Genomic DNA, 26446 nt, shown 5'->3' with positions numbered 1-26446 from the left:
ATCCGAGGCCTAATGCATGCTAGATAAGCATTCTTATCTCACCAGTAGCCTTTGTAAGAAAATTGTTTGAGACACGGTCTTGCTTCCGACTTACGGCAATCCACCTAACTTAAGCCTCCCAATTGCTGGAATTGCAGGTGTGTGTTATAACTGGCTGTAAAATATTTAACAGTATTGATCTCTGCCCAGTTGAGGCAAATAATTCCTTCCCCAAGCTGTGATAGCAAAAAGTGTCCCTCTGGGGTTAGAAATGCCCGTGCCCTGGCTGAGAACCACAGGTGTGATGTTTATTCTCTTAGTTACAAGTGTCATTCCCAGAAGGTGGCCTAGACACCTGCTATCCTGTGTTCTCTGAAGTGTTAATGATCTCAGCCTGTACTCACCCAGGCAGCAGATCCCCTTGCCCTGGACAGAGCCCCACACTCCAGGAGAGGTTAGCCACCTTTCCCTTTCTGCCAGACTCAGCGATGCTAAGGGCAGAGAGTGACTTCTGCACTTAGCAGCAGTCTCATAGCCTCTACTTTCAGGGTGGTCAGGCAGTGACTGGGCACTAGGTAGAGAGGCAGAGCAGGTGCACATCATTCCTCCACAGGCATGACTGTACTCTTCATCCTCTACTTGGGAAGTCCAGGGTTTATTAGGGACCCTGGGGTTGGCCTCCCACCCTCCTGGTAGGAAGAGGCAGTGAGGGTGAGGCAGTCTGGAGTCCTCATGGAGGGCCAGCAGCCAGCCAATCTTGCTGGCCTGCCTCTCCTGCTTTCCTCCTGGTCCTCTGGAGTAATCACATAGTGAGAATCTGCTTCGAAGACACAAAAGGCTTCATGGAGGCTTCCAAAGCCTGCTGGTAGTCCTGCAGTGGAATCCCGGACCAGGCAGGGGCTGTGAGCTGGCCTTGGCGGATGAGGTTGCAGAGAAAGAGAATCAGCTCCTTGAACTCATCTGTAGGAGGGGCAAGTCAGACAAGGAACAACAGGTAAGGTCTGGTGAGATGGCCAAGTGCCAACACAAGACAGACTCATGAAGAGTGCTCCTATGAACTGTGGGTGGACAGTGACTACTGCCCTTCTCAGTGACAGTTATGGTAACTCATCCACAGGACAGGACTGAAGAGCTGGTCTGGCCCTAAATGGCAGACAGGACAGCACTACTGAACTGAGGAAGCCGGAGGAGGTCTGGAAGGCAGAGTACATGGCACATTGCTTGATGGCAACAGACCAGTTGAGGAAAAGCTCTCTTTGGCAGCCTTGGGCTTCCACTAGACTCCTCAACTGAGGCAGTCACTATCAATCCCTTCCTGGGTCTGCCTCTTGCTGAGGGCCAAACATAGTGTAGGAATTGAGGTGAAGGCCTCGGCTGTGAAGTGTTTTTCTTTTTTTAAGATTTATTTTATTTACTTATTTTATGTATGTGAGTGCACTACACTGTCACTGTCTTCAGACACACAAGAAGAGGGCATCCGATCCCATTACAGATGGATGTGAGCCACCATGTGGTTGCTGGGAATTGAACTCAGGACCTCTGGAAAAGCAGCCAGTGCTCTTAACTGATGAGCCATCTCTCCAGCCCGACCCTGTCTTGAAAAACACACACACACACACACACACACACACACACACACACACACACACACACACACACTCTCTCATAAAACAAACAAAAAACACTGCCATGCTGGCTCCCCAGTTATCTTCAAGGCAAGAGTATGGACTTTAAAAAAAAAAAAAAGAAAGAAAGAAAAGAAAAGAGGCTTGCTAGGTGTTTGTAATCCAGTCAGAACCTGCTCTCTCAGTCCAAGACCAGACTTGATCCTCCAGGTAGGTGTCAGAACCTGCCCTGTGTGGAAGTGGGTCCCGCTCTCTTTAAATGTTTACTCTGGGTGTAGTATATGTACTTCTAAGTGTATATGTGTGTGGGTGAGACCACATATTGATTGAGGTGTCTTCCCTCAGTCACGTTTTTTATTTATAGACAAGATCTTACTATGTAGTCCTGAGTTGCCTGGAACTCTGTGTAGATCATGGAAATCTGCCTGCATCTGCCTCTCAAGTACTGGGGTTTAAAGGTGTGTGCCGCCATTCTCAGGACCCCTTTACTTTTTGAGACGGTCTCTCACTGCACCTGACACTCTTTGATTTGGCTATAGGCTGGGCTACTCTACCTTTTCCCCTCTCCTCTCTCTGTAGTCCTGGGGCACAGGCTTTGTATATGGATACTGGGGATCTGAACTCAGGTTCTAAGCTTGCTTGGCAAGCATTTTACCAAGTAACCCCCAGCTCTTCCCCTCACTCTCCTGATGCGCTTTTCCTACTCAGAACACTGGTGTATGCCACCACTTCCCTTTAGCCAATCCCATGTCAGTCTTTATTCTTTGCCCTGGCTCCTCATCAGGAGCTGGACCGTAGCAATCAGAGGCCTGTGCTGACTCTAGCAGCTCCTCCATAGATGGGAGAGTGGTGGATAACTGACTTAGTGGCTCTGAACCCGTCAGATGGCTCAACAGTGTTAACACCAACAGTGCTTACACACCAGGGCAGAGATCCCCTGACTTACCACAGTTCCCAGCTAGGCCAGGCCCACCAAGATCTATCTGGTGATGCTGAAAGCACCATGTGAATTGGGTGTTTTGGGTTTTATTTTTTGGTTGTTTTGTTTTTCCTTCTTTTTTTTTTTTCTATTTTTTTCTATTTTTCGGAGCTGGGGACCGAACCCAGGGCCTTGAGCTTTCTAGGCAAGCGCTCTACCACTGAGCTAAATCCCCAACCCTTTCCTTCTTTTTTTGACACAGCATCTAGTTATATAACTAAGGATGGCCCCGAACTCATAACTCTCTCATCTAAGCCTCTTGAGGACTGGGATTACATGTGTATACCTTGGCTGATCCATCTCACCAGATTCTGTGCCAAGGACTAGCTGGCTCCATCTTGAAGTAATTTGCTGACATGACTATGGTAAACTATGTAAGGTCCTTAATCCTGTTGAGGTTGAGGACTTGGTCACTTTGCAGGTTTTAGAGTAGCTGGTCACTCTGCAGCCATACTAGGCTCTACGCTCCTATGACTCTTGGTATTAAGGCCATCAGCCACTCACCTGGACTATGGTTCTTCTTCCACTGGGACAACCAAAAGCCACGAAGTTTGAGGTCCTTAAAAATGAGCATACTCTGTGGACACAAAAAGATGCACTGAGGCTCTGAGTACTAGAACTTAAAGCATTGTTTCAGGTATAGATTCCCCTGAATTTAGACAACTGCAGTCAGTGCAAGGAAAGAGGCAGCTAAGCCTGGTATGCAGGTGTCCCCAGCTTACCACAGAGGCTGTTACAGGCTGCTTGGCCATTCCTCCATAGGTCACCATGGTTCCTCCGGGCCTGTAGAGTCCAGAGAATGAAGAGTGGGTTCAGGTAAAGACACTTCTTTACCCCACCCAGGTAGGCTCTGGCTATGTGCTGCTGCTGCTGCTGCTGAATTTTCTGGACAGAAGAGCTCAAGGCCAGGTTCAGTCTGGGCTTCACTTGCTACGCAAGTGTGATCTTACGTGATGTAATAAAAATAGTTCAAGCCTCTCTCTTCTCTGTAAATGCTCACTCTAAAGATCAGCACCATGAATAGCTCTTCAGCTAAGGAGTGATGTGGTCAGTGAGGAGTGTCCTTTCCAGAAGGGGCTCTGTTGGTTGGTACCTGCAGTCTGACAGATACCTTCTCAACAGTCAAGCAGGCATGGCACAGCTGTAATTTTCTGTTTCTTTTTTTGAGGCGGGGTCTTTGTCATGTAGCACAGGCTGGAATCTTAAGGTGTAACCTGCCTGCTCAGCTGAGACTCCAGGCAAGTGCCAATCTGCCCAGCTCCAATGTAATTTCTTACAATGAACTGGTGAGGCTATCATGAGCTAGACTTAACCTTCCTTGCTGTCCCTGCTCCTTGACTCTTAGGAGTTTTGTTGACAAAGGATGACCTGAGGCACATTTTTAGAGAAACTGAGGAAAACTGGAAAGGACATAATAGAGTCAACTGCTGTATTACTACCTACCTTTTAATCACAGTGCTGGGGAGAAACCTATGTCTTCACATGTTGAACACATGCTCTATGCTGTATCTCCAGGCTCCAAATGTTTTCTCTGTGCCTTTCTCTGACTATATCTGTGCATTGTATGGCTGCCTCAGACTTGGCATCTATCTCAGTGTGGCCTTGAACTCATGCTACTCCCTTTCCTTAGCCTCCCGAGTGCCAACATCTCAGGGTTACCTCACAAGCATGGCTTAATTTGGTCTTAATCCCCTCAGATGATTCTCAATCAAGTAATAAGTACTAAGGAAGCAAGCCCTCTCTCCTTAGACCAGACACAGCTCTAAGCATCTTACCTATACTATCTCCATGAATTATCAGAGTAACATCAGGGGAGACTGATGTCTGCCCTACAGGACAGAGCTGAAGCCCATCATGTCTGCATCACCTCACTGTCCCTTACACTACCCAGCAGAGGCAGAACCATATCTCTTACACCCATTTCAGAGCTGAGGAGACTAAAGCTTGGGTCTTCATGTTTTGCCTAACTTTTCACAGGCCTACAGCTAAAAAGTAGCAGAGCTGGGGTTAGAACCCAGTCCTCCTAATGTCAGTGCCCACACTGACCACTTCTTCTTTTGACAATTGCATGGAGGCTGCACTCAGTCTCTCAGGCTGCTCGCTGCCTGAATATGGATGATCTGTAGTTATAACATGCCTTGTCAACTGCTCCTTGAATGAAGTGATTACCCTCTCTGGGCTTCATCTGTTAAAGTATCAAATGAAGATGGGGTTGTGGGGGTGGGGGAACATAGCTCAGTGATGGAACATGTGCTTTAGCGTGCCGGAGGCTGACCCTAGCACAGCTGTGTAGCTCATCTGTTCCAGGCTATGCTCCACCTCAGCTATTTAGCCACTTCTTCAGCTCAGAGCTTGTGGTGTTGGGTGAGTCACTGTGGAGGGGTCATGTTCTAGCTGGAAGTATTTCTTAGTGTCCTCTGGTCAGAACAGCACACAGTGAGTGGAGTTTCTCCACAGTGGGTGGGGGTCGATAGGATGCCCGTCTCTTCTGATCTCCCACTACTTTTAAAAAAATATTTATTTATTTATTTATTTAATGTATGCGAGTACACTGCAGCTATTGTAGCTGTCTTCAGACACACCAGAAGAGGGTATCAGATCCCATTACAGATGGTTGCGAGCCACCACATGGTTGCTGGGAATTGAACTCAGGACCTCTGGAAGAGCAGTCAGTGCTCTTAACCGCTGAGCCATCTCTCCAGACCCACCTCAGCACTTTCATGTTTCAAAATATCTAACAGATGTAATGTTTCCTCCATATCAATTCTAGTTTTAAAAGACAGTAAGGGGTTGGGGATTTAGCTCAGTGGTAGAGCACTTGCCTAGCAAGTACAAGGCCCTGGGTTCGGTCCCCAGCTCCGAAAAAAAAGAAAAAAGAAAAAGAAAAAAAAAAAAAAAAAAAAAGACAGTAAAACAATTTCAAAGCCACTTAGTTTAGACTGAGTGACTTTTAAAGACACCAGTAGGTGACTCCTGGGTTCCTGGGGGTAGGGGTGAGGTAGAAAAGGCTGATAGAGACGAGGCTGGACAGTGCAGGCCAGAAAGCAAGATGTCCTTGTGCGCTGCTGTCAGCATCTACTAGTCTGGCCTTCACTCATACATGTCCCTAGACAGCTCTCCTGAAGGAGACCTGCAGGCTGAGGGACTTACGCTAGGTGCCGGAGCAGCTCTGTGGAACTCTTCCCACCGACACAGTTGAGAGCCAGTCGGGGCAGCGGCAGGTCCTGAAAGTAAGGAAGCTATGGTGAAGGCACTACCGGCTGATGTGGGCTTTGAAGCTGCTACAGCAGCACTATGAGGCCTAAGCGCTGAGTCAAGACAAGGAAATGGTGTGTGCATGACTTTTGGGCTCAATTATCTGTCTGGGAAGGACTTTAGCAGCTTCGTCCTCTTGTCCATCCCAGGACTTTGGGAAGCACAGACAAGCAGCATCTCTGTCCAGTGTCAAGGAACAGAGAAGTTTACATACAATGGGGTGACCTCGACTTCAGCAATGCTGTCCAGGGCTCAACAATGGGTATATAGTCCTTCCATAAGCTTTAGTGCAAAAGGCCTCAGACTAGGTCTGCTGGGGTGGATGCTCAGAAGTGGTATGGGTTTTGAGTTCAGAGCCATGGGGACCAGCCTCACCACTCTGTGGTGATGTGCTTCTGAGGCTGGCAGCTCCTCATCTATGCAACATCTATGTCAGCTACTTTGTAGAGCTTTTCTGAGGGATGTCAAGCAACTGTGAGGCAGAGGCTTAGGAGCTTCTCTCCTTTCTCTCTCCATGCCCTCGTTTCCTCAGACCCTCACCCAGCTCTGACTCATCCCTGCTACGTGGGTTGATGGAGCACACCACACACGTTTGAAACTGGCTTTCCTAAAGTCTGTCTGCTTCGGCCTTCTTCCATGTCTGGGCACTTACCACATGCTGTCCCCAGAGTACAGTTGGGTGAACTTTGTCCCTTCCAGAAGAGAAGATGGTTTGCAGAGCAGAGCAGGGACCCAGAGTTTGTAATTACAGGGAGATGGCTTGTGATGCAGGGGGGAGTGTTCTTATCTGGGTATCTTGGCTTTTACTTTTAAAAATTTGAAGACTTTATTTTGTGTATGTGAATGTGAATGTTTTGCCTGCATGTTTGTCTCTATACATGTGTGTGCCTGGTCCCCGTAGAGATCAGAAGAGGGCGTTGGATCCCTTGGAACAGGAGTTACGGATGGTTGTGAGCCACCATCTGGGTGCTGGGACTACAAGAACAACAGTGCTCTTAACTGCTCACACACCTCTCTAGACCCAGGCTAGGTACCTTGAAGATGTTTTTGGTCTCGGGCATCCTTAGCTCCTCCTCTGTGAGGACATAATCAGCTCCTAGATCCTTCAGTCTGTCAGTTAGCTTCTTGATGTCAGGTCTGGAAACCAAACACAATCAGGGCTTTGGTCACACTGGCTAACTTCCCTCCCTCCAGCTCCCAAAACCCCTTTCCACAGCCCCAAGAACATGTTTCTGTTTTGAGAACAGGGATAGAGAGGTTAAGCCAGACCTCAAGCAGGAGCTGTCCACCTAACTTAATCATGCTCTACCAGCTCTTGCTTCATTTTCTCCCTGGTCAGAGCCAGGTTGGGAGACAGTCTGACAACCCTACGAGGACACATACCCTAGAGCCATCTCTGCCTAGGGAAGAGCTATCCTACTTCCTTGTTCTATTCAGACACCACTTTCTTTCCTCTTGCTCTCCAGGGTTTGAGGGTATCATGCAAACACACTCTAGTGCAGAGTGGCTCTGGACTCTTTGGTCCAGGCACACAGAACCACTTTTTCATCATTGCTGCACAGGCAGGGGTAGAAATAAGTACCAACCCTCATGAGAACAGACTCAAGTGACTTGGCCACACTGGAGCACACTGAGGTTTAAAGGGACTGGAGGGGACAATGGAAAGAAGGTAAGTCTGTTACTGACTTGCCGTGTCTTCCTGAGCAAGCTGCTTCCTCTCTTGGAAACTTGAGCTTTCTCATCTGTAAAAGAGAGACCACAAGCCTGCCCCACCTCCTTCACAACTGTGCTTAGTGTACACACGCAAGCGGACAGGGCTGGAGAGTTCATACACCAGTACAAACCAAGGCTTTCCTACGTGGAACTGTGGTTACCCTACATCAAGTCTCCAACACTCCTGACTGACTCTTCAGTAAGGACCATTTCTGCCTCATTCTGTCATCTATGTCAGACTTTCACAGGGACTTCTTTTGCCCTGCGGAATGCTTGCAGTCAGCAGTCAGCCACTCATGCTTACACATGTGCACCATCTAGTGGAGATGTAGGTGTGCACAGGGACATGAGGATTAGGCCTCCCAGTACCTGTCTCGGATCACGTTGATGGTCTTTAGGCCAAGGGCTGAGGCGATCTGAATGACTGCTTGCCCTACTCCACTGTTGGACGCATTCTGGATGACAGAGTCCCCTGTGGAAGAGACCATGTCAAGCCCTGCAAACTTGGTATGTGCATGTCTATATGCAAGTAGAGGACAGCTTACAGGAGTGCATTCTCTCTACCATGTAGGTTCAGGGACTGAACTCAAGTGTCAGTCTCAGTGGCAAGCACCTTTGCATGCTGAGTCATCTCACTGGCCCATGCTGAGGCCATGTCTCTGGTTTGAAATGGTTTTCTGGTTCTCTTCCTTTTTAAGTTCAGTTGAACTGTGGCTTCCGTTATAAAGCCCTCCCAGGTTCCTTCTTGTGTGCTCCCAGAGGGAAGACTCTGGTATTTCAGGATGTGGCTGAGTTCTACACTGAGCTGTACACAGTCCATATCTATCATTATCCTTCAGTCCTGAGGGAGGGCCATCCCTTATTCCCTTGTGTATTATTTAATGACGGTGCACTTGAAATGGATGAGAGCCATATGAAAGAAATGGGAGGATCCAGGGCCCTACAGAGGGTTTGCTTTTGCTCTATGGTGCTAGGGATGGAACCTAGGGATTGAGCATACCGGGCAAGTACTCTATCACTGAGAGAGAGAGAGAGAGAGAGAGAGAGAGAGAGAGAGAGAGAGAGAGAGAGTGTGTGTGTGTAAATATATAAAATCACTGAGCTATATCCATATCCCTACAGTGGGACAGGTAGTGTGTCACACTAGAGAGGTGTGGGCTCTGGTACACAGTGGAGCCTGGTTGCATCCTGATTTACCAGTGATTGTAACTAAACAAGACGAGCCACATCATGTCCTCTTAAAACAGTTTTAACAACTATTTTAAAAGGAGGCCTGAGAGCATCTATCAGAGCATCTCTGAATGAAGCCGAATGAGCAGAAAGACGCCCTGTTGACTGGGAAACAGTGTCTGGCTTTGAAAGGCAGCAGGAGTCAGTGCAGAATGGGCTATAGCTAGAGGCAGGTTCCTAGGTCAAGGATGCTCATTTGCTTTGGCTCCAACCTATCACTCTAGTGCATTCTCAACCAACTGTGTAGGTAGACAGCAGCATTGATCTGTTTCACTCAGAGTGGAGGAGTACAGGAATTAAGGATAATAACTAAGACAGTGAAGGCAAGTATTGGGCTGCCAAAATTGGTTTCCATTATCTGTGTTCATCTATGCTTATGTTCTAGTGACATTTATTCTTGCTCTGGGTCAGGTCGTGAATTTGTCTAGCCTCATCAGCCCTGAGGCAGCAAAGTGGAGAGGTGAGCTGCTGATACTTACAGAGGGTAGAATCAGGCTGGCTCTGTTAAGCACAGGGTTGCCCTAATCAGGAGTGACCTCAGGACCAGGACATGAGATGAAGTGTCCAGTGCTGGCTATACCAGGACTCCAGCAGAGGTCTCTCATCATGCCTGCCTTTCTCTACCAAAGGCGCCTAGGCCCATCATGGCGAGCATCTTGGTCAGTGGCTATCTAATTTTATTATAGTCCAACAGCTCTTGCCTCAGTTTCCTCAATGGCATGAGAGAAGAGCAGTAGGTGATTTCCCCAGCCCTGTGTGGCTTAGACAAGCAGTATATAGAGATCCTCACACAGTGGGAAGGCTGGGCTGGGGCAAAGGTGAGTTAGGTAGACTGACTTCTCAGTATGTCTCAGGCCACAATTCTATTCCCAGAACTGTAAACAAGACAAAGCCTCCAGAAGCAACAAAAACAAACTGGCCAGTCTTCTGTCTTCTGGGATTAATTCTACAGTGTGTTATATGAAGAATATGAGGGGATCCCTAACAAGATTGAGGCCAGGCTGCTGACAGCAATAAGTGGCCTTAACGGGCTCTGCTTCTGTCCTGTCTTGCTATCCCATCCCCTCACTCCTGTTTCTAGGCACCACTTCCCAAACAAAATGCCTGTCCTGGCGCCAGCTTGGCCTCTGCTTTCAGAGGAGCTCGGGCTGCTTGGCTGCTTACTTGCTGAGTGATTGTGTGTTAACCGCTCACTTCTCTGGGTCTCTGTTCCTTCCCTGATGAAGACTACTGTAGTGAGTCTCTGGCACCCCTACTCTCCATATGGGTGAGCAGTTAGGTTGTGTGGGGGAGGTGAAGCCTGGGTCAGACCTTGAAGACCTGGGGCTTGGGTTCTTAATCCCTACCAGGAGCCCTTTCTGAACCACTCTGAAGATGTGGTCCTTGCAGGGAGGATGCCTGCAAAGGCGCTCATGTGAGTGAAGTGCTGAGTGGAACTATTACCACAGAGTTCAGCATTTCATTGAAAACAGTGACTATGTCTGTCTCCCCTGGCTTTGTGTCCCTAAAGCTTAGCATAGCTCAGCACATTTTTCCTGGGTGACAGCATTCCAGCCCCAGCTCTGGGGAATGTGACCAGCACTTCTTACAGTGTGTCACCTCTGAGTGTTTTCTAGGAAGCCATTGAACATCTTTTTACTTAAGAGCAGTAAGACCTACTCAGGTTAGAGCCTGTCACTGCCCCAGGGACCCTCTCCCTGCCATGTGTACCAGTGAGTTCTCAAGTCTTTTGAGCCAGGATTTTGGAAGACCCTGGGTTGCTCCCCGAGATTGCTCCTACAGCTTGCAATTTCCTACCTGGTTGTAGCTGTTCAAAGTCCACCAACATCCTGTAGGCTGTGCAGGGGTTGACACCTAGGGTGGCAGCACTCTGGAGAGGGATGTCCTTAGGGACTCCAATCAGCGCTTCCTCACTGAACACCGCCTCAGTCCGCCAGGTTCCTGAGTCAGGATGAGGCAGGGTAGTGAGAGAAGAGCCCCTGTACACGCAGTCCCCACTCCGTGGTACAAGGGCATCAAGGATAGCAGACTTGGGAGGAAGCCTTGGAGGAAAGAGCAAACCTCATTGTATTGTTATTTAAATCTCAGATATTAATATCAGATACCAGTTATTAATAATATCAGAATATCGGCTGCACCTGTGGGGAAAGAGCACACCAAACCAACACCAACAAGGTTCCATGTGGTGAGATTTTAATGGGGTAAGGAGACAGGGAAGGGACGAGAGAAAGAAGAGAAAAAGAGTCCTAGTGGGCAGGGAATCTGCCTTTTATTTGGAATGTGAAGTAAAGGTTCCCAGGTGGAGGTGCAAACTGAGCCAAAAGGTCTTCTGGGAATGTATGGCCGTTGCCATGGCAACAGTGACCAAAAGGTATCACTGCTAGGGGTAATTCCTGATACCAACACATGGTCTTTAAGTCTTTGTGGACAGTTACATGCATGGGGATGTAAAATAATAAAGCAACTAAGAGTCCTGGCAGAGTATAGTGGGAAACTATACAGGAGACAAGACTCCACTGGGCTCTCTCGCCCTTTATGTTTGAGTAAATTTTGCTTTCCAAGATTCAGATGCTCATATGCTGGTCTGGGTAGATACTGTCTGCCATCCTACTGGGCCAGGTGTTAGGGAATTAGGGAGGTAAACTCAAGATCCAAACACTCAAGTTTCCATAGTCGATCTTCACCGCATACCATTACTTTGTGAAAATGAACAAAGCAGAGGGGGTCTCAGACTGGAGAGTAAACTAATGACGGCCAGTGTAGTATAGTGTGTCTTCATGGCCAAAAGTAGAAAAAGGCTAATGGTAAATCTGAGAGTCAATTCAGACAGCTATCTGCTATCTCAAACACATACTGTTTGAGGTCACACAGAACAGCCTTTACCACCCTAAAGTTAAAAACTAAAAGAAAGGAGCTGGAAAAAAATGTCTCTGTGGTTAAGAGCACTGGTTGTTCTTCAAAATGATCTGAGTTCACTTCCTAGCACTCACATGCTGGCTTACAACTTTATAACTCCAGTTCCAGGGGATCAGACACCCTCTTTGGGCTTCCAAGGGCACTGCATGCTTGTGGGGTAGACAGAAGAAGTGGTAGGGTTGAAGCAGGTTCAAAACCCCAGGAAATCTACGTATCCATGACACCCCACTAAACATAAGACCCAGAGTTCTCCATGCTAATGGGGGTGTCTAGATAGGCCCATGTGTGTAGCCAATGAGCTTCCCTTCCTGGGCATCCCCTCCTGCAAAAGGTATTTAATCCCTGGTTCACCCCGAGTAAGGTGCATGCATTCCCATCTGCCATAAGAGTGAAGCAGTTCGGACAAGCAAGGACTGTCTCCCTCATCAAAGGCCGTGGGCGTGGAGGGTGGAGGGCTTTGTTGTAAAGAGCCTCACACTCAGCCACCCCTTTCCTGCCTGGTGAGTAGGGGAAGGGCAGATCCTTGGACTACTCCAGGTTCCTAGCGGTGTCTGGATACACAGGAAATTGAGAACCACAACATCGATCTCTGTTTCTTTCTGGAAGAACACAGGCTGGAAGCCCTGTCACAGACTGTTCTGCCTTCCTTGGGTGGCATGCCCTAGCATCCCAGTGGCAGGGCAGACAGCCTGACAGTACACAAATGTGTATGCTGGCAAATACTCAGGGCATAGTGGCACATGCACTTTTAATCCCATCCCTCGGGAGCCAGAGGCAGGTGCATTCAATTTGAGTCCAGCCTAGTGGACCCTGTGTGGGTGGGGTGGGGGTCGGGGTGGGGACGCCAACAGAAACAAAATGTGGGTTAATTATTTCTTCAGCTTGCTGAGACGATGAGGCTGCTTTCATGTCCCAGGCTCAGTGTATCCTGGGTAGAAAGCAGTTCTCACACCCACCTTAATAAAGGCGGAAACAGACAAAGCTGAGAGGCGCCAATTCTGTTTTTTCTGGTGTGGTGTTCCCGCTCGCTATCTTCCTATCTCTACTTTATTAAAGCTCTCTTATCCTTTCCTTTGGTCTCGACTTCATTCTCTGGGGAAGTGTCTCCAACCTTAGGCCACCTCATTCATCTGGGAACACTATCCTCTTGTGGCTCCCGTGAAGATCCATCTGGATAATGGACGTGCCTTGAAAACATAAGAACTGAGAAGCAGAACACTCTAACGACTCCTTTCTATATATACACAAAATGCTATCCTCAGCTTGGCCCTTCAGGGCCATACCCCATGTGGCCCGACTCCACCTCTGGAACCTTCTTATGTAACTGCTCCCATAGGCAAATCCTTGGCTGAGGCCCCACTGGATTTTCCATTTGCCAACTTTACCCTGATGTTTGCTCATTTTACTTCTTTCACAGGAAATGCCTTTTGGCTCATCTCTGCCTAACAACTTCTCCCACCCTGGACCTGTTCTAATGATTCTCTTCCACAGTCTCACTTGGAGTTTCCTCACAAACATCTCAGTCAGAACAGACACAATTACTTCTGCTTCCTTTGGCCTCAGGGTACTCTTTTCTTTTCTTCTTTTTTTAAAAAAAGGTGTCTGCCTTCCTGACACTTTAGTTAGATTTGAGCCTTCTGGAGGGAATCAGATACTCAAAGCTCGAATCAACCAGGAGCCAAGGAGATAGATGTACACATAGGTATGTCCCTCCAGAGCACAACAAACAGGATTCAACACCACAGGCTGGGGTGGCCTATTACCTTAACAATGAACCCCGCACTGCTTAGCTGCACTGAGCTAGTGGGTGTGCATCTGCAGAGTAGACGAGCCAGCATCTGAAGGAAGAAATGGCTGCTCACCCCTTGGGGACACTCACCCAAACCAGCATTTGCTGGGATCACCCAATCTCCTGGCTTCAATCCAGACACACTGCTGCCCACTGCTATCACCTGTCCAACACCTTCATTCCCTCCAACAGCAGGCAGCTTGGGAAGGAGGCCATAGTTCCCTGGGAGAGAGAAGTCAGAGTGTGAATGTGGTGGCTTGGATAAAGTGTCATCCACAGACTCATGTATCTGAACACCTGATCCCCAGCTGGTGACACTTTCTGGGGAGGTCGAGAAAGAGGTCTCAGTCTTGCTGAGAAAGTGTATCGATGAGGGTAGAATTCAGTCTTCAAAGCACTGTGCCATTTCTAGTGCTTGCTCTATGTTTTGGGTTCAAGATGTGAGTTTTCAGCTCCCTGCTTATGCCACTGTGCTTGCCGCCTGTGCCCTGCCATTACAGACTAACCCTCTGGAACCATGTGTTGAAACAAAACTTGCTTCTATAAGTTGTTTTGGTTATGGTATTTAACATGGTAACAGAAAGTAATGCCATCATGCCACCAGGTTCGGCTGAGACTCTGGAGGGCATAGACTTTGCAGTCAGTCACATTTCAGCTCATCAGGGTCCTGTCCTCCTCACAAGCTGTCCACTTAACAAAGCGCTGGCCTTCTGCTTTCTTGACTTTGCAGGAACTAAAACTCTTTGAGCACAGGACTACCACAAGAACAAGCTCAAGTAAGAAAGGAGTCTAGCATGTCACAGGCTCTTCAGAAGGGTGGGCTACCACCTTTATAATTCTCCTCTCACACCTCATGCTTAGAGGTTGGCCAGAGAGCAGCCAAAAGTGCACACTGCTGCTAAGAGACAGCTACCGCTAATCCTGAGCATTTCCTATTCTACCCGAGGAGCAGCAGAAAGGCGGCAGCTGCTGAGCCAATTACCATAAGCTCCAGAGACCAAGGTTACCTTGGATCATATTTATGTCAGATGGATTGATAGGGGCTGCCAGCATCTTCACATGGACGTCAGATCCTTCCACAGCAGTGAGCTCCAGGTTCTTCAGTCTAAGCACAGAAAGACATTGTCAGTAGTTAAGACTAAGTGTCTTCTGCTCAAACTGTCTTCCTAAAGTAGGTCAGCAACATGCCTCCATTGCCATGTGTGCCTAGGAATCTGGTTCTGATAGGAAAGAGGTTCTCTGAGGACCAGTACAGAACACAGGCTCCTACCAACTGCAGTGGATCAATCTTGGTATCCTCTTAATGTCGGGGACAGAAGCATTAGTGAGCTTCTGCTGGCCTGGCCACAACTTGCTTGGTTCTAAGATTGCAGTGCACTCACCATTAATACAGCCGCTGCTGATGTGTGAACCAGCACCACCAGGTGAAGGTACCCCCAAGTGGTTCTTCCAAACAGGCATGCCTGGGAAACTGGGTCAGCCCTGTCCATGTGTTGTTCTGTCGGCCCCAACACACAAGGGCAAAGGTGATATTTCCCTTACTGCAAAGGTGAAGTGATAGAAAGAGAACCTCTGTGTCTGTGAAGTGTCTCCTCAGACTATGACTCACACCCCAGGGAGATGGCCTTTCTGGGCTGGGGTTTTGGTCTGTTAGAAAGGACGTGCGGGTGGAGACTTTGATGTCAAGCTCTGCCACAAGGTGGCTGGGCACCCTGAGTACATTTCTTCTTTGAGCTAGGCTACTTGTGACAAAGGTTTGAACTATGTCCCTTCTAGCAGCGATGAGGGTTTTCTGTGAAGCACAAGGACCAGATTTCCAGTCCTCAGCACTCATGTAACAGCACTCATATAGACCAGTCCCTGGAACTCCAGAGCTGGAGGTAAAGCAGAGCCAGCCAGAGCCATGGTCAGTCAGTTTAGTGAAAATGTAATCACCAAGTTCAGTGATAAGCCTTGTCTCAAAGATGAAGAAACAACTGAGGAAGACGTCCCGATGTCAACCACCAGTTTCTATACCTGCCTGTATGGGCTAGCTCATCCACACACATGTGCAAGCACATACATGGAAACCCCACACATGTGAAAGATCTGCCAGGGGACTTGGAGGGAACTTTTGTTATTAAAAAAACAAAACTTTTGTTGGGATGGGTGTAGTGATAAACCCCTATTCCAATACGTGGGAGGCTGATTCGCAAGAGAATGGTGAGTTTGAGGCTAGCCTGGGCTTTGTACCAAGACCTTATCTCAAAAAACTGAAGTGCTTTATATTCTAAAGTTTTCAATGTGTATGAGTGTTTTACTTATGTGTGTGTGTACCACATGTATGCCTGTGTATGAAGCCAGGAGAGGGTGCTGGTTCCTCTCAAACTAGAGTTAAATCTTGTGAGCCACCATGTGGATTCTCTACAAGAGCAGCCAGTGTTCAAGGTAAATGTTCTTTATTGTTTTACTTTTTAAATTGTGTGTTTATCTGTGTATCTCAGTACAGGTGTCTGTGAAGGGCAGAGGGGTAAGATCCCCTGGAGTTGGAGTAGCCATCATTTCTGCAGAGGCATGGAGGGCTGCTTACTGGCTTGCTCAGCTTGCTTTCTTATAGCACCCAGGGACCTCTTTCCCTGGTGGCCCTGCACAGAATGGGCTGAGCCCACCCCTCAATCACAATGGGAAAGGTCCTAAAAGCCTGCCTGCCTCTAGCTGAAGCTTATGGAGGCAAGTGAGGCTATCACCTCTCAGCTGCCTATAGCCTGTGTCAACGTGATGTGTAATGAGGCAGAACACCTGCTGACTAGACAGCTCCCATCACTGCAGCGAGGCCCCGTGACTTCAATGACTGCAAATTCCTTCCTTTCCTGAAAGGTAATGCAATGCTTTTCTGCCAAAATGTATCTACAAAGTAATAATTTTCCTCGCATTTACTTAGCAGAATCATATATAATTGCCATCCAGAGGCTCCTAGCATGGTGTCACAGTATCCTCACACTGAGCTGAGGTAATTCACCTGCCTTCCCCAGAATCTCACCTTTTTAATTAGACCTACGGCATGATCTTAGGCTAAAAGTGTGATTTTTTTTCAAGTAATGTTTTATACTAATAGTGACAATAGAGGCATATTCTACCGAGCTCTTCTCTCCACCAGGCTCTGTGCTGAGAGCTTTACACGTAACACTTCTGTGAGGGACGTGTTAATAGTCCATGTCGACCAGGGAGCACAGTTTCTGGAGATTCTGAAGTGTACATTGGCGAGTCAAAGCTGACACTGATTTACATGGCTCTACATCAACATCTAGAGATGAGTTTGGAAATTCTGACAGCCTTACCAGAACTTCAGAGAATCTGGGGAACATTAAAAAAAAAAGCACATAAGTTAGGAACACTGGACTCAAAGAAAAGCCAGGTCTCACTGTGATTAACAATCAGTTAAAAACAAAACAAAACAAAACAAAAAAAACCAAAACCAACTAAATAACTCTCCACAGAAATGAGTGGGAAACCAGGGACAAGTACAGCTGAAAAGGCTTTGCAAAAGAAACGTAATGCTAAGGTGTGTGTGTGTGCAGCTGGAGGAGGGAGGGTCCTCCCTACAATAACAGCTGCTTACCAGTGAGTGTTCACCAGCCAGGCTCCCTGCCAAGTGCTTTATAGGCCGGCCAGCTTCCATCCCATTTCAATAGCTTGCAGACTATTGTTCTGCTTTTATAGCTGAGAACAAAAGCACAGAAGAGGTAAATAACTCACTCAGGCTGCTAACAGTGGTAGGTGGTTGATCTTATCTGAACCTGGCCTTCAGATGTTAAAAGAAGCCACCTGGTAAGCGTTCCAAACCAAGCCTTAGCCTGACCTGGCCTGGAGACTGCCTTGCTACACTGGCCTGAGGGGAGAGGGGAGAGTGGCTGGCATTGCCAGGGCCTCCCCAGTGGACCTCCCTGGGAGGCCATCAGTGATACTTCTCTGAGAGGCTAGGTATTAAGACTATATCCCAAAGAAAAGTCCAGCCCCGAGCAAGCAGGTTTGCAGACTAGCTGCCTCTTTGAGTTATCCCCATTGCTCTGCCTGCATCCTGACAGATAATCAGACTTTTCTTGTAAGCTGACAAAGCCCAGGAGCTCAAGCTCCTTAGACACAGCTTTTCTTTTTTTCCTACACATTTTTCTACACGTTCCTCCCTTAGCAAGGATTTCATTTCCACAGTTTCTCTGAGAAATGAAAAATTCATCTCAGCCTTCAAGACCCAGCTCAAACTTTACTTCCCCTAAGATGTCTTCACGCTCTTCCTCTGCTGCTGTCCGCTGGAAATGGTAGGCAGAAGGAGTGACTGTAGCACTTAAGATCATCACATGGGAGTTTAGTGCATTGTGTCTCTCCGTGGGTGTTTTTTGTTTTGTTTGTTTTTCAGACAGTGTTTTCCTGTCTGTCCAGGAACTTGCTCTGTAGACCAGGCTGGCCTCAAACTCACAGAGATCCATCTACTTCTGCCTCCCAAGTTCTGGGATTAGAGATGTGCACCAGCACACCTGGTTCCATGTATGTTTCTTAATTGATCAAGACATAGGTTCAAGATCTCTTTTCTGGAGTTGTTGGGATCTGATGTCCTTCAGAGTTATCTATTCCCCGGAGGGCTAGGCAGTCCTGTGGTCAGGTACTCCTACATCAAGAGGCATGGGTATTCACACCAGATGAATAGACAGCAGCAATCTGCTTCCCTTCCAACCATCAGTTTTCAGACTTCCTGGAACTATGCAAAGGAGTTTGGGTCTGGATCCTTCAGACTTGGGAACCTAGAACCCTTTTTAGTTATCTGGTGTGAGTGTGTGCGTGTGTACTGGGATGGGTTGGGAGGTCCTTAATTTCTCCCTGTGATTTACTGGGTCCCAGCTCCTCTCCAGTGAGGGAACGTGGCATAAGAGTGATGGCTCCCAGGCTTAGTTTGGATCCCTGGCTGAGCAAACAGAGGAAAGATGAAGGACTGGCAGTGAGCACAAAGGTGCTGCATTTGAAGTCTGATGGCTGTGACTTGGGGGGTGGGCAACAGACGATGCTCTGACTAGACATACAGAGCTGCCAGCCCGCCGTGTGTTAAAACTTAGTAACTCTGGCCACCAGACTGGACAACAAAAGGACAGCTGACAGTCTTCCCAAGCTTGCCAATCTGCATCCACAGGTTTCTTAGTCTTCCCAAAGCTTATACTTTGGGCATCACATCATGTTAGTTTTAAAAAGGGAGAAAGCTGAGGCTCAGAGAAATTAAGTTAGCTGGCTTAAAAAACTTAGCAAGTTCTTAAACCAGACTTGGGGATTCTCCTAGCAGACATCAGCTTTCCCTAGGATTCAGTACATCTGAGGAACACTGCCTGCCAATCCCCTTCCTAAGAGTCAACACACGGACACCATGAAGGCCCTGAGAAGTCCTGCAGTAGAGGAACCCAGGAGGCTTGGTCCAGCTACTCTGACTGGAACATGATTTTCACAGACCTGCTTACCTCCCAAGAGTAGGTAGGACATTGGACTACAAAATATCCCTGGTCTCATTTGGCTCCTGAAAAGCCTGGCAGAGATTCACAGAGGAGTGCAGAAGGTGGGCAGAGACAGCAGGGCAGAAGTTAGACTCTGGGAAGTGGAAGCTGCGTCCACCAGTGGGTGGTGGTGGGGGGCAGGTCCCACACTTGCTTCCCGCCTGGGGTGAGCTCTGTTGGTCCAGCTGCATCTCATCAGGAAGACCAGCCCCAGCCTGCCCTCATGGAATGCCATCAATACCACAGACACTGTTCCTGCAGACAGCTCTAACAGCGTCGTCAAGGATACCGCTGCTGAGACAAGAAGGAATACAGGGCTGGGCCCGAATTCCAGGAGCTGGCCCTTTGGTGCAACGATAGAATCCTGTTCCATTTGTATTGTTTAAGTTCACCAAAGGGAATGATGGCTGTGGTGCAGAGCTCAAATAAGGCACCCAAATACAACCTGACTATATTGCAAGTCACCGCCAAGTACTGTTCATATCTTTCTCCTGTGAGTCTGATGACGGCGCCAGGCAACTTCGAGAGCTGCCACTGTCTCAATCGACAGATCCCAGGCTGGATAAGGTCACAATGGCTCCTTTGAGCTCAGGCTGTACACCTGTGATGCCATATGAAGTACAAGAGAAACAAAAGCAGGCAGAAGAAAGGGTCTTTTGAGAGGGGAAAGAAAGAGCCTAGTCCCCTGGGGACTGCCTCAGTTCTGTCTGCTGGGTAAGGTAGACACCGGCCTGCTCTGTGAGCCCTCTGTCCTGCCCCCATGTTTAATCAGCGATCATTTGTTCTTATCTTTCATCTTTCACTCCGTCACTGCAAATAATTTTAGTCAGGCCTGACTGAGAGAGCACATCACTGACTAGAGACCTCCCCATCTGCTCAGCACATGAGGCAGGAATGTGTCCTCCTGTAGTACTGGGCAAAGGTGACTGACACCTCCTGTGTCTGTATATAGTCCTCATGATTAGTAGGTTGCTTTCTGTGATTTAGTGAAGTGCTTAGGATGCTGGGACTTTACTAATTAACAAACAACACACAAGTCACAAATGGGAGAAAGATGGTTCCTCAGCTCCTGGCCTGTGACCCATAGCAGGGACTATTAGTGACTTTAGCTGGTGGAGAGATGAAGGAGTCCTGGACTCTTAGGGACCAGAGCTCTTTGTCACTCACCAGCCTTGCTGGGCCTCTTCTGGCTTTCCTGCCTCGAGGTGATTCTGCCCACCTTCGACTTGGGACTCATCTTTTGGTCCATCAAACACAATTTCTGCTAACCCTTGGCCGCCTTTTTTGAGGGTATGTTGCCCAGCCTAACCTTTAACTCTTGGACTCAAGCAAGTCTTCTGCTTCAGCACCCTAAGAAGCTGGAACACGTAGTCCAGTGATGTTTGACTTTCATAGAACTGTCAAAGGACGGCTTGAAAAATGGAGTTGTATCTCCATTTCCATGTGTGCAGTATTGTGCTGAGAGGAATCCATTATAGTTCAGAGCATACATGTCCCTGTGTTAGAGGTTTGGTGGCCAGGGTATTGTGGGTAAGAGGTGGAACCTAGGGGTAGGTCTTCAGGTCACTGTGATACCTAGTTGCTTCCTCTGTGACTCATGCTGGGATGCACAGTGTTGGTGCATGTCCCTACCTGGAAGCACTGGCACTACTCATTGACTAAAACCTCCAAAATGGAGTCTGACCATCATCTCATACATGTGTTGTGACAGAAAGGTACTTAACACAGGCCTTATCTTGGAAAGAAAGAGTGCTGTTTGGGAAGAATGGGCTATGTCTTGGGGTTTCCATTGCTGTGAAGAGACACCATGACCCCAGCAACTCGTATAAAGGGAAACATTTAATTGGGGCTGGCTTACAGTTTCAGAGGTTTAGTCCATTATCGTCTTGATGGGAAGCATGGTGGCATGCAGACAGACATGCTGCTGGAGAAGGAGCTGAGAGTTCCACATCTTTATCTGAAGTCAGCAGGAGATTGGGTCACACTAGGCATAGCTTGAGCATATATAAGACCTTAAAGCCCACCTCCACAGTGACACACCTACTCCAACAAAGACACACTTTCTAATAGTACCACTCCCTATGGGCAAGCACCCAAACACATGAGCCTAGGGGGGCCATATCTATTCAAACCACCACAGACTTTAAAGGCATCCTTTCTGTTACTGGCACAGAGCCTGGGGGACAGCATGCATGTTTGCCACTGCCGTTCTTCTCAACACAGTTGCTTTATCAGGTGATGTTCAAAGAGGAGGGACTGCCAGTGACTTCTTCACTTAAATGCTCAGCGGTAGAGGAAGGATTGGAACATGGACTATTGCTCTTGCACATAGTCCTCAGCAAAACCTCTCAAGCTAGTATGATTATGTCATTTGCTTCTAAAACGAGGGGCCTTCTGGTTTTCCTGGTGGGAAAGGCCATGAAACATGTGATAGGACAGTTAGAAATGTGACTTGGAGCGACACTGAGTGACATCTCCCTCCCAGAGGCTCAGGATGTAGGGAAAACCTCTAACCTACCTGGGATTCAGTATGCTTGCCACATTTCACCTCTGAAGCAACTAGGAAGAAACTAGGGCAGTGGGGCATGATGTGAAGTCCACAGTGAGTGTGAATCCCATGACCTTGGGTCAGTTACTACATGACCTAAGGCCCTCAGGGCTTCTACACTCATAGCCTCTGTTGCTTAGGACATTCCTCTCACATGACATTATTCATTCTCCCGTGGGGCTTAGACTTCTGGTTAGTCTGACTCCCCAAGGTCAGAAGGGGATACTCATTACATTCTGAACACATCATAATATCTATCCCACTGGCTACAGTGGCCCAACTCCTGGACTAGACTGGGGCTTTCCTAGGGGCAAAGGTATAAATTTCTTGCCTCTGAATCTTCAGGGCCGAGCACCTACTTCCCTTCAAAGAACCAGTGCTGGCTAGTTTCCTGTATCACTGAACACCATATCCACTTCATCTTTGACTATGCAAAAGTCCAACAGGGCACCAAACCTAAATGCCAATTAAAAAAATACTATGATTTAAGATCCAAGTTTCCTGCAGAATTTCCGTTTTAAACACTGACATCAAGCATAGGAAGAACTCTTAAGACTGAATAGCATCCTATAATGAGAATGCGTTGCCAACATAACCTGGGCCCCCTAAATTCCATCTGTCTTAAGTCAGAAAGGGTATTGTACTCAAAGGTTTCCCACTGTGGGTTCATCTTGCAGATGGCAGGTAAGAAGTCAAGAGTTAGGAAGCAGGGACTTGGTTTCTTTTGGTGTTTTGAGCCTGCCCAGGCTAGCTTCAAACTCATTACATAGCCAAGACCAGCTTCAAACTCCCGATGCTCCTGCCTCCACTTCAGATTACAGATGTGAGCAGCCATGCCAGCTGGATGCAGGAACCAGGAAGAAGGCAGAGACTGGTATCTATCTCCCTTGTCCCAGAGCAGGACTGCCCTTCTCACAAGGAACAGAAAACTCAGGGCCACTGAATGACCTGTAATTTTACTTTCTCTTCTAAGCTATCATCCGAATTTTAAACTCCATCTCTCCCTCCGGGGTGGGGAACTTTCGGATGACTGTAACTGCTTCTTTCAGCCCTTTCCTGTGCTAGGGACTCCTCCACCAACCATGAAGTACTTTAAGAAAGAGCATTCTAGCTGTCCTTTGGGCAAGAGACTTTGAGTCTTTTTGAGGCTCAGTTTCCTAAGTTAAACTCCAGTGAACTCACCTGGGTGGTGTTGACTTGTGATGCCTAGGATTGAACTCAGGGCCCTGTGCACACTAGGCAAGGACGCTGTACTGAGCTCAACCCCAGCTCCACCTGAATAACACAGTCTATGTAGAACTTAGCTCAACAATTGCTACTTGGTGGGTATACAACAAATGAGAATTATTTCCACACTAGCATTTAAGAGAACAGCAATGTTCTGAGGGAATGCTCTGTAGGATAGGGGAGGAGCAGGAGGATGTAGGGAGGAGGCAAGAAAAGGACATCTGGGTTACTAGACCTCTGTGGTACAGAATCTAGAAGTCTGCGCAGAGAACAGTGGCTATGGCCACCTCTGAAGTTTCCAGAATACTGTAAGATTCTGCAGCCTGATTTCATACTTTTCCCTATTCTCTCCCCCACTCCCAGAGCACTGGCCCACAGTACAACACACACCTGTGCAGGAACTGCTGTTGGGATTTGGATGGTTTCATGACTTTACTGATCACCAGACCCTGAGATGCCCAGTCACTAGGATGGGGAAAAGAACACTTGATTCTTTGGTGGCTATGGGTATTGTAAACCTCACACAGGACTAAAAGGGGAATCTCACCACTGGCCTCAGCCCACATGCAAAGTTGTCTGAATCTGAGTAAGAAGGGAGGGTCAGGCCAGACCAGGGATGATCCCTACTGCCTGGCCATCTATCCGCAGGCACGGCTTCTCAACAATGGCTGGGCATCAGTCATCTGGAGGCCTGAGAAGCTTAAATAAATGGCCAACCTAGGCCACCCCAGACCTACTGAGCACTTCAGAGGCAGAGCCCAGAAAGAGTTTCCAAATGTAGCACAGGTGACAGACTGAGCAGTGAGTGGAGACTGAAGGGAATGCTCTAAGCTTGGGAAGATGCCTAGGGGTCTACACAGAAGGCAAAAGCAGATGTCTTTTTTCCTGGGGGCATCTGCAGACAGACTGGTCTGTTCCAGCTTCCCTGGCTCACCAACAGGAAACCAATGAGAAGGCCGCTGCACACAGCTGCTTAACCACCCAGGCCTTCCTCCTCACCTTGGGAGAACTCAATGAATGGTGCACTTCTTAATGAGATGAGCTTTGGGTTCAGCTAACATGACAGGAGCAGGTGTTCTGTAGCAGGCTGACGAGAGACAACTGACGAGCCTTTGGGAGCATCACCACACTGCTCTCATTTTGAGTCCATTTCTGAAGACAGAAGCCTGCTCATAAGGACTTTATCAGCTCACTGTGGCAAAATCTTCAGGGAAGTGTCTATCCTGACATGACTGATTGCCTATGAGCAAAATACAACTTGGGGCTGGTGTGTCAGCTCAGCAGGTGGAGGTACTGATGAACAAACCTGATAGCTTGAGGCCCATCGCCTGTTCCCTAAAGATGGCAGGAGAGAACTGACTCTAGAGAGCTGTACACACACACACACACACACACACACACACACACACACACACACACACACACACACACTCCTAAAATCAAAATAAGATGCTTGAGCTTAGACTAGTTAGTCAATTCTAAGCCTCTATGCCTATAATATCCTCTTCTGTAATTCTGTTGAATCTTAGTTCATTATTTCTTCTGTGAACTACCAACTAATTAATGTGAAGGTTGCCTGGAGTAGGGCTAAGGTGAAAAAGTGCCAATCTGGGAATCTGGGAACTTGGAGTCGCTCTTTGCCCTGACTTGGCTTAGCTGAGGGTTTGGCAAGGTCACTTAATCCTCTGGGCCACTTCACAAACACAGCACACAGGGCTATGATTGAGCTAATGTCCTCCACCAAAAAAACAAAAAAACAAAAAAAACCAAAAAACCCACAAAAAAACCCAAAAACAACCCCCCCCCCAAAAAACAACCCACAGCTTCCCGAGTGGTGCCTTTTTAACTTCACAGCAAACAGAATTATTGTAATGGTTTCGGTACAGGCTAGGTGCTTTGACAGGCAGAGAGGAGCTCCAGATAAAATCAAGGGCATGGACCATCTGGCCACAGCCACCTCTCGAGCAAGTTAGAAGAATATCAAGGAGTAATTCAAATTCTTTGAGAAGCTGAGGCAAGAGGGGCCACAAGTTCCAGGCCAGCCTGGGCAACACAGTGACACACCTTGTCTAAGGGGAGAGGAAGGAGGGGGAGCAGGAACAGTGGGGAACGCACGAGGAATCCCAGCACTCGGATATTAGAGCCCAGCCCATGTTTAAAAAAGGAGGTAGGGTGGTAGGGTAGATTTGCCTTTAATCCCAGCATTTAGGAGGCAGAGGCAGGCCATCTAGGGCTACAAAGTAAGACCCGATCTCAAACAGACATACAACAAAAGGAGACACCTCCCCCCCCAAAAGAATTAGAAGCGGGCACCTTTGAGGGTGGCAGAGGTAGAAGGATCACTACAAACTCCAGGTCAGCCAAGTCTACTTGACAAGTTCCAGGTTAGCCAGGACTATACAAGGAGACCTTAGGAAGGGAAGAGAAATAATATTAAGATGTCTGTCAGTAAACCCAAATTGTTCTCTTTTTGTTTGTTTTTGAGGCATTAAAGGCACATGCCACTTCTACATTCACAACCTTTTCTGCCTTAGCAAGTGCTAAATTGTATTTGAGGGTGTTTTTTTAAAATGTTTATGTATTTTACTGTGTATATATATTTTGAGACAAAGGCTCATGAAACCCATGTTGGTCTCAAACTCATAATCCTTTTAACTCAGCATGCTGGGGTTATGAAACAACTCTTTTTTTCTTGTTTGTTTTGAGACAGGGTCTCCCTATATTGCCCTGGTGATTTTGGAACTGACTATGTACAGACTAGACTGGCCTGGAACTCACAGAGATCCTCTGGCCTCTGCCTCACTAGTGCTGGGATTAAAGGCACACGTCATCAAGCTGGGTTTAAACAACTCGTTATAACTAGGCCGTGATGCATACATGGCTTGTTGGAAGGAAACTCACTTGAGAAAGAGCTAAAAGTGAATTCCAGCACCTATTCTAATCACTAATCAGTCATGTCACTTTAGACAAGTCCCTCGACCTCAGTGAAACAATAAACTATTACTTATTTAAAAACAGGAGGCTGTCAGATCATGTGTTCAAATTCCCATTCTCACTGACTGGGTGACTTTGGGCAAATGTTAATTTTAACTTTCTTATGCCTCGGTTTTCTCATCTGCAAAATGGGGGGAAAGCATCCACTAACTATCCCCAGAATGTTGCCGTGACAAATAGTTGAAAGCATCCACTTAGACAAAGGAGTGACTGCCACAATCCTCAAACCAATCTGGGTCAGTAAACACTGGCCATCTCTCTTGCACCTGTACCTCGCGGGTCCTCCGCTGCTGGAAAGCACCACTGTCAGGTTAACAAGCACTCCCTGGGTTTCGTCATCTGTAGAACAGCAGAGTCCGCTTCTTCGGACCCTGTCTTCTCCTCGCAGGCTGCCGCCCGCCTTTCAACCCTCCAGGAACCCCAGTTCCCTCCCCGGGGCCAGCGCCGACTCTTACTGGATGACCTTGGCTGGATCCCCGTGGTTGCCATAGACCAGCGCCCGCACATGCGACGGCTCCGAGAAAGCGGAGTAGGAGGAGGTGGTCCTGCCCTGGCGGCACCAAGCCTCGAGGAGACTCGCAAGCAGAGGTGCCCGGGCTCGCGCCCCTGTCAGTCGCCGGCTGACCAACATGCCGCTTCCAGCACTGACAGAACCCGGCGCTCCGGATACGTCATTGGTCC

General features: G+C 47.9%; 1 protein-coding gene across 7 annotated transcripts; it reads right to left on the bottom strand.

Moving 5' to 3' along the window:
- Nucleotides 1-244: 244 nt before the first annotated feature.
- Mecr (mitochondrial trans-2-enoyl-CoA reductase) lies at nt 245-26444 on the bottom strand. Of its 7 annotated transcripts, XM_063287260.1 has the most exons (11): nt 26221-26444; nt 15249-15360; nt 14494-14584; nt 13577-13708; nt 10579-10722; nt 7921-8023; nt 6873-6975; nt 5734-5807; nt 3306-3366; nt 3088-3160; nt 245-939 (listed from the first exon to the last, which is right to left on the bottom strand). In XM_063287260.1, the coding sequence occupies exons 1-11, from the start codon at nt 26394-26396 to the stop codon at nt 782-784; spliced, it is 1227 nt and encodes a 408-aa protein (XP_063143330.1). In that variant the 5' UTR covers nt 26397-26444; the 3' UTR covers nt 245-781.
- Between the last annotated feature and the right edge of the window lie 2 nt (nt 26445-26446).

Source organism: Rattus norvegicus, chromosome 5 (genome assembly GCF_036323735.1).
Source record: "Rattus norvegicus strain BN/NHsdMcwi chromosome 5, GRCr8, whole genome shotgun sequence".
Lineage (NCBI taxonomy): Eukaryota > Metazoa > Chordata > Mammalia > Rodentia > Muridae > Rattus > Rattus norvegicus.
Note: the sequence above shows the minus strand (reverse complement) of the source record. Positions and strands in the feature narration are given on the sequence as shown.

Excerpts from the sequence above, each read along its gene's own strand:
- Mecr (XM_063287260.1), bottom strand. The coding sequence starts at position 26,396 with ATGTTGGTCAGCCGGCGACTGACAGGGGCGCGAGCCCGGGCACCTCTG. Across the intron at positions 5,808-6,872 it reads AGACCAAAAACATCTTCAAG|GACCTGCCGCTGCCCCGACT; the intron begins GTACCTAGCCTG and ends CCTTACTTTCAG. Across the intron at positions 940-3,087 it reads GAAGAAGAACCATAGTCCAG|ATGAGTTCAAGGAGCTGATT; the intron begins GTGAGTGGCTGA and ends CCCCTCCTACAG.